At 44.7% G+C, this 8,342-nt stretch overlaps 1 protein-coding gene across 2 annotated transcripts in view; it reads right to left on the bottom strand.

Annotated features, from left to right (window-relative positions):
* Nucleotides 1–276: 276 nt before the first annotated feature.
* Nucleotides 277–8,342, bottom strand: part of LOC147892597 (UDP-D-xylose:L-fucose alpha-1,3-D-xylosyltransferase MGP4-like) — a 28,802-nt gene continuing 20,736 nt past the window's right edge. For both annotated transcript variants that reach the window (XM_087387089.1, XM_087387088.1), the window contains exons 4-5: nucleotides 6,133–6,348; nucleotides 277–726 (exon numbers count right to left, since the gene is read on the bottom strand). In XM_087387089.1, the coding sequence (XP_087243215.1) occupies nucleotides 520–726; nucleotides 6,133–6,348 (423 nt within the window). In that variant the 3' untranslated portion in view covers nucleotides 277–519. The remainder of the gene's footprint in view (nucleotides 727–6,132; nucleotides 6,349–8,342) is intronic.

Below are 8,342 nucleotides of genomic sequence, written 5' to 3'. Positions count from 1 at the left end.
AGCAAGTAGGAGAGAGTGATCAGTTTTCTCCCTGCTACAGCCATCCTTACACCTGTTGAACTATGATATCAAAAACATGTACTTGTTAACACTCAATGTTTGGCTCTTTCTTGTCTTCATAAACGAAAGAAAGACATAATACAAACATTTGGAAACATGAAAGTGTATTGGTCTTGTAAACGCATGGGAACATCTGATACTATTATCAATCATTTGAAACAAGCCAAAGAATTTGAGAGAATACTTTGGTTTATTTCAAAGATACTGCAGAAAATAGAATGTAAAATGACTCATTATTCATGGAGCAACTGGTCTGTCTATAGTGTGTGCCAAAATTTTAAGAACCTTTTATGGACACAAACCCGTTCAATATATGAACTAAACTAAAGAATATGACCTTATAAAATGATTGCATTGCATACATTGCCATCCATGGTAACACGTGCAGCTCCTTTGGTGAAGCCGCTATCATGCTTGCAAGTAGATACTAGAGAATTTGATACTCTGGACTGCATTCTTCTATTTGAGGTTCAGCAGTGGTAAGCTGGGAGCATCTAAAAACCAAAGCTTGAAATCATGAAAGCGATTTATTTTCTTTTCACTGCCTGTAATATAATTATTATGAATAATAGCATGCTTCCCTTCAGTTTCTTTCCTCCAAGTTTCATTTTTGAAATACAGACCACCTGAGGGAAAGGCTTGTTGGGGTAGCAGGTACACACTTATCTGCATCAACAAGCCATATATCAGTAAATACCACCTGTCCTACAGGTTGATGGTGTACATTACTTGACTTCACGTCCTTGCTAATGCAAACTATGACTGTGAGAAAGAGCAAGCTGACAAAGAGGACATTACAAAAGCCAGCATCTTTGCTATATCCTTGAAAGTACAGCACTGACTTCACGTCCTTGCTAACACAGACTATAACTGTGAGAAAGAGCAAGCTGACAAATAGGACACTACAAAAGCCCAGCTATCTTTGCTGTATCCTTAAAAGCACAACACTGAATTGATCATATATTTGCTAACATGAGTCATCTGCATGAAGCACACAGCCGCATCTCCCCCTTATAGCCACCCAAAACTTGACACAACATGACATGCAAGATCCAGATAATTGCCTGCTTGCTAGTACTAGCATTGCATCCCATGAATATCATACAAGAAACACATATGGCACTTAATGTTTGGCTCTTCTTTATAAAAAAGCCTATGATCAATCATCTCCTTAAAACTTGGCGATCGATTCAGAAGGACTCTTCAATCTGCTGCAGACATGAACAAATGGAGAAAGTACAATGACAGTCTTGGAGGGACCCCTACCAGATCCCCTAAGCTGCGGGACAGGTCTACAGAAAAATGTGAAATCCTCTCGAGGTCCCTCACTGCAAAACGGTGGCACATCCCATCCACTCGCAGCTGCTCCAACCACGTGCCAATAGGCACTCCCTTAGGGGCCACTATCACAAAGAAATACATGATCTTCCACGGACGGAGGCTAGTCCACGGGTGGGACCAAAATCTGTAAATGACCTCCTGGGGCACTTGCTGCTCTATCCAATGCTGCTCTCTTGAAGGGTTCTATGCTGCCATCTCTTCCTGTAAAATGAAAACCAATGTGTGTAATGTATGAGAAGAGGGGCACCTCTATAATCCTCTCCGAAAGCCTTACTTAGAAGCCAAAACCATGACTCACTCGGGGTCCTGTTGTACCTCTCATAGCAAGTGGCCCTTCCACAACCAAAATCACCACCAAGACTCGTCCTGTCCCAAAGTGACTTGTACTGGGTCAATGGTCCCTCCATTCCCAAGAAGATCGACAACCCTGATCTGTTGCCACTCAAGCATATCTATGGCCCCGGCCAACCCTGGGTCACCCACTGTCTCTGGCAAAAGAAACCCCCCTAGCCCCACTCTGTAGTGCATGGGCAAGAAGGACCGAGGGCTTGATGAATGAAAAGGATCTCACACGCAACCCCCTAGAGAATTGTCCACACTAGCTCAAGGGATCTGAGGCTCCGTGCAAAAGAATCCTCCACGACTCGAGGATGGCGGCGTCTATCTCCAACATTCTTGTACAACCCATCTCAAGTCGGAGAGGACGCTTGCTCGTGCCTCCGTCTCTCAAGAAAGACAGCTAAATGCTTCAAAGGATCTAGTCGGGGCACTGCCCACTATGCCCACCCGATGTGCATCCATTGCCCCAGCATACATCCCTCCTGATCATAGACCTCTAAATGTAAGATAAGGGGCTGGCTCTCAAACTCCTCTTGACACATAGGCTAGCTCGGATGAGTCCACCAACCAAACGCTACCGTATCCTATGTAAACTCCTCATCAACATGGCCCCTTTCCCATGAGGGGAGCCTTTGAGAAGATCAACCGATGAGACTGCTATCACTATCCTTCCATGCGGAGGGTATTATTAAGAAGTCCTCACTAGAGCAAGAGCTTCTAAGGCTCCGCACCTGTGGTGAGGTCATGCGATATAAGCTTGCTTAGCAAGGCTCTGATTTGCATCTTTGGATCCATGATGCCAAGTCCTCCCTTCTCCTCGGCCAAAATCACTGTCTACCGGAGACTCTAGTGTTCCGAGAGCCATCTGACCTTGCCCACAAGAAATTGTGCACCAAGCACCTGAGCTACCCCTTTTAAAACTTGAAGTGTGTGTGTTCGATCACTGGCCAAGAAAGCCCTATGCCCACTTGGTCTAGGGCAGCTGGCCCTCGATAGGAATGGGGTAAAGTTTGAGTGCAAGGTGATTGGGAATTGGGTGGGGAAAGTGGTGGTGGGGGGGCCGTGTGAGAGACAAGGCATATTTTCAAAAGATGTGTCTGGCCAAGAGGCTTGCTCGAGAGTCGAGGGCCTATTTCCCACATGTATCTTCGATACAACCCCATGCTGTCATGGTGTGGGCCTCCGTACTCTCAGCCACCATGAAGCCCGAGAGAGAGGCTCCTCTTCAATGAATAAATTTTCCAAATCTCTGTTTCTATAGAGAGATCTTCAAATCTCTATTTCTATTCTGCATCGAGATCTTCAAATCTATGTTTTTGTGTCTGTGTCTACACAGAGATCTTCAAAAGGTTGCTTGTCAAGCTCCTAATGGCTCTTGATATTGATTCAGCGTCACTTGGCTCTTGATATTGAATCAGCGTCACTTATTCCCAGACAATTTGACATCATTTTTCAAAGAGAATCAAGCATCAAATATGATCGAAATCTTGGGAGTGCATACTCTGCATCTTCTCATTGCCTTCACCTTGTTCAAGATTGGTGTTTCTTTTTTACTAGTGCCAATACAACATCACCTTCTTTATGAATTGCCTTCACTAACAAGGCAATGACCAGCGTTTTCTAGAGATGGACATCACCTAGCAGCAAATCAGCTCCACATTGCCTCACCGACACCTTCATTGTGGCAGCACAATCTTTAGCGGTAGTTAGTACATCTCCACAATGTAAGGCTTAATCGTTGCCAGCTCACATTCACTTATCCATGGCCGTTCCCATACAATTCGACGTCATTTTTCCAACGAGAATCAAGCATCAAATATGGCCAAAATCTTGGGAGCACATAGTCTGCATCTTCTCATTGCCTTGACCTTGTTGAAGACTAGTGTTTCTTTCTACTAGCACCAATACAACATCATCTTCTTTATGAATCGCCTTCACTAACAAGGCAATGACCAGCATTTTCTAGAGATGGACATCACCCAACACCAAATAAGCCCCGCATTCCCTCACCGACACCATTGTGGCAGCACAATCTTTAGCGGAATTCAGTACATCTCCAAGATGTAAGGCTTAATCGTCGCCAGCTGCTACTCCTTCACATTCATTTATCCATGGCCGTTCCATGGTTCTGCTCATAACCATGTAGAACATCGTTTTGCACTATCGGACTGGTTCATGACTATTATGGATCTTCTTTGCCATCAGAGCGTCCAGGAAATTCTTTCACTGTTCTTCAGCTGTAAAATAATCACCAACAGCCCATTAGCTCGCATGCGTGCGCACACACACACAAAGAGGCTGACGAAGGGGTGGCGAGGCTATCGCAAGGCTGAGCAAGGGGGTGGCGAGGGTAGCAAGGGGTGGGGAGGCTGAGTGGTAGGCTGGCACAGGGGGGTAGTGAGGCCACACACACACTTTTTTTTAAAAAGTGAAATCTTTTATTTCTCTGTGGGAAACCTCAAAACGAGGTGAAAACCCACCAATAAGTACAAAGATTAAATTTACAAGCAAGCCTCAAAGAGAGAAACTCATGAGGCGACCAAGATAAAATTTACATATCAGTTGGAGGAGGATCTAACAAAACATCCTCCAGTTTCATATTATTGACTTGCAAAAAGTGATGTAACGGAGTGACATCACCATCAATAAAACAAAGCTGTTTTCTCCCCTTGTGATTCTTCTTAATATAAGCTGGCAACTTGAATTTTTGAACCACATGATCAAAAACCTGTCTCAACCAAGGATGATATGAGTCCAAAGTGAAAGTAGCATCTGCAGTCTGAGCAAAAATAGACTTTAAATTTTCCTTTATTGGTATTTGAGCTACATCCACAATCTCAGACATGGGAGTTGTATCTGATAAATCATGACACATCATGACAGCTTCACCCTGTGCATCAACCTTTGATGGAACATGTGCATCATCCTGAGTGATGCCCTCCCCAACAAGGGAATCCATATCCTGAAGAGAAGAGGTCTGATCCTGCTCAACAGTAGGCTGATCCTGAACTTCTAAAACAGCATAGGGATTAACCTAAGGGCAAACTGATGTTGAAGCTTCTTCAACCCGTTTCCAAACCTTAGTTGGTTTGGAAGATTGCCTGGCTACTTGTAGCCCAAAAAGAGAAATAAAAGTTGCTGGAACTGCACGAGGAGAAACTGAAAAATCTTTAGCTGCAGTTGAAGGGCAGTCCCTTGCAAAATGACCAAGTTGTCTGCATTTGTAACAAGCATTTGGAAAAGAAGCAAATTGTAGACACATCCGAAAAGGCTGTGCCAAACCTAGATCCACATCTAAGAAAGCAGGAATAGGCTGCTCCATATCCCACATCACACAAACCCGAACATCTCTGCTAGTGAGCAAAAAATCGCTTTTAGGAATAAAAAGCACTCTACCATGAAGGGCCGCCAGGGAGTGATGAATATGTGGAAGAAAAGGTACTGGCAAGTCCTTCAGAGAGACCCACACTGGGCAATGACGGAGCAAAGACTGTGCAGGATCGACAAGAGGATCCCAAGGCATTACCATTATGCCCACCAGCTGAAAAACTGTCTCTATATCTGTACAGTGAGCAAAGTAAAATCCTTTTCCCAAAAATATAAATGAAGTGATTTTACCAGCACCAACTACAGAAGAAGACCAAGCCCGCCGGGTTGCAACTGACATCACTCTGACCATAAAATATAAACAAACCCCCAACTGTTGAGCCTGAGAGAGGCTGGAAAGAATAGGTTGGGGGGATAAGACACGAAAAAAGGGAAGATCCCGAAGAAGGATTTAATTGAGAAGACTCTGCACATAAACGATCAAGGAGATCTTTTTGAGAAGCCGAAGATGGAAAAGCTGAAAAAGAGCACTTTGGAGATTTGTCCAAAGCGGCATAAGATGGAGAGGATCCATGTCTTTTCCGGCTGTGAAAACAAGCAGCCGAGTCTAGAGTCGATGAAGAAGGGGCAGAGGCTGTACTTGTTAAAAAGTATAGGCAGCACTACGGAAAGGAAAGACGTAACGGGGACATGCTCGGAAGAAACAGTTGAAAGGGCAGACGGTGCCGAATCTGGGAATGAGGTAACAGTCAACGGTAAGGGCAGCGGGACAGAACAGAACAAAGACAAAACTGAAGCAGATGAACGCGGAAGTGAAACGGACGACAAAGGCTTGACGTGAATAGATCGAGCGGCGTGAACAGTGAGAACTGAAAGAGCAGCGTGAGCAGACTGGGCGGATGAAGGTACAGCAGGAACAGGCGGTACAACGGGAGGTGCAGACGAGGGAGAGACGTCGAGCTCCATCACACCACACCACACACACACACACTGAGGCAACACACACACACTCACTCACTCACATCCTTCTGCAAACAACAGAGACAACAAGATGAACCACCATACCTTGCTAGCCGTCTTGTTGAGAGCCCAGTTAAAGGCAGGCTGATCATTGGCCTTGGCCTTAGGTGACCATGACTGAGCTTCTAGTTCCTCAATCCACTTCCTTAAAATAAGCTTTCCCCCAGGTGTGGGTCTTATGAAAAGCATGCAGCTACAGATATAAGTCCGCCCCTTGCTCCCTGGAGCAGGCAATCCATGTGGATGATCTGGAGGCTTCACCTGTACAACAATTTATAGCAAATTTGAGGCCTAGAACAAGCCAACAGAAAGGGAAGTCTATTTCTTTACATCAAAACATATTCCACTAATTCAACGTTGAATTTAATGTGCTTAAAGACAACTGTTTCATATGGAAAATTATCACCTAAATAAGTTCAAATCATGGAAGGGATTGCACTCTTGAACTAAGCAATAATTTAAAGGAATTAATCCTTTCACCACCAACATCAAGCTGGATTTTCAATTTGTTTCGCGCAAAGTTGGAATTGTAGTTAGCTAAAGTATTGTCTAGATGAACGAGTTTCATGCCAAAAATCTTGTAAGGTGTCAAGAGATGGCTCCAAGTTGTTGTACTGAAGTAATGAGCAGAATCATGTGAGTTTGTAGGCTAATATTTTCGCCCAAGCACTTAACACAAATCATTGAAGTTCTTCAATAAGTTGCTGCTCTTCAATGTCATATTTAACGCAGTCCTACACCAAGGATTACAATTACAGAAACATGTTTAACATCAAACTCTCAAGCATTGAGATTTAAAGAAAAGAACATGAGAGCAAAACAATGTGCATAAATTATCTGTGTCAGTCCAAGACCTCATATCTCAAACCTGGTCAGTTTCTCCCCCCGCACAAGAAGAGAACCTTCTAGCAGAAAATTGAGAGAACAATACAGATTAACAATCCATGGGACGCTTGACCAACCAAGGGCGCACCTGGCTGCTGTGCAACCTGCTTCTCAGGACCCCAGTCTCAGAACCAAGTGCCAACAACTAGGACGGGGGGATATACAACCAACGGATTTCTCGATTTGTAGATTGTAAATTTCCCGCAGGCCATGCCTTTCAGAAACGGTCCTGCCTTTCAATAGTCCTCCTAGATACCTCCGTGCCCCGCTCCCAAGTGGCACACAGGTAGATGATATTGTGCCATATGTTGAGGAGGGTGGCTGCAGTCTGAATCTGCTGCCCCCATAACTAAACTGCAGCGCACTATCCAGATATTCCAGGCTGTGATGCTGGCCACCTTCTCCAAGGCACCGTCGTCCAAAGAGAGCCAAGTCTCTAACGAGGCAGGGGAAACACGTCCTAGATATCCAAGCAAGTGACACTTACACCATCTATCCTATAGGCTGGAGAGACCATCTCAATGTGGAAGAGATGTCATCCCTCTGTCAAACAACCTAGAATGCCCTATGTGAAGTCATGTCTAGTATGCCACATCTTGGCCACTAACATGAGGGAGCACTGCCAAATCCTTTGAGCCCTTGGCCAGCTCCACAAGCAATGAGCTAAACTCAAGGTCCTGGCATCACAACAATGACCCCATCCACCCTCATCTGCTCCAACCATAGTCCTATAGGCAGACCTCCATGAGATAACAGCCCAAAAGAAGTAGGACATCATCCTTGGGCGAAGGCTAATCCAAAGGCAAGCCCATACCTCATGAAGCTGTTGCTACTCGAGCCAGTGCCGCTCTCATGAGGGTCCATGGTGATTGAAGCTGAAGCCATCAAACAATGCGAGTGGTGTAGGAGAAGAACGGTGAAAAGGAAAAAAAGGAAAGACAACCAGGAATTATGTACTTCACCATGTCAGATAGCTGAAACTTCACAGGGATCAGCTGCAATGTGGGCTTGTACATGATGAGCTTATGAACCAGATTCCAGAGTATGTGTCTTTGTAATAGGCACCGAGACAAACCCCCATAAAAACTGACTGAACATAGATCACACAGACTCAGAGAGAACCAAAAGACTACACAGTCTGAAACAAACTGAACTTAGAATTGAACTTCCCCCCAAAACTCAGAAAACAGTCAGCCTCAGAAATACTATGAACCCACAACCCACATGAAGGCTATCTTCGTGACTCTTCAAGATATCAACCCACAAGCTAATCTTATCATATCTTTCCCAAGATCATCATCGAGCACTAGCAATGATGCAGCCCGCCATCTCTGGAGATTCTATCAGTTGAGGCCTCTGCAGCAACACCC

The sequence above is a fragment of the Dipteris shenzhenensis genome, chromosome 16, assembly GCF_047967505.1.
Source record: "Dipteris shenzhenensis isolate YYH24624 ecotype China chromosome 16, Dip_SZ_1.0, whole genome shotgun sequence".
NCBI lineage: Eukaryota > Viridiplantae > Streptophyta > Polypodiopsida > Gleicheniales > Dipteridaceae > Dipteris > Dipteris shenzhenensis.
The sequence above is the reverse complement of the archived record's forward strand: the minus strand, read 5'-3'. Positions and strand labels throughout refer to the sequence as shown.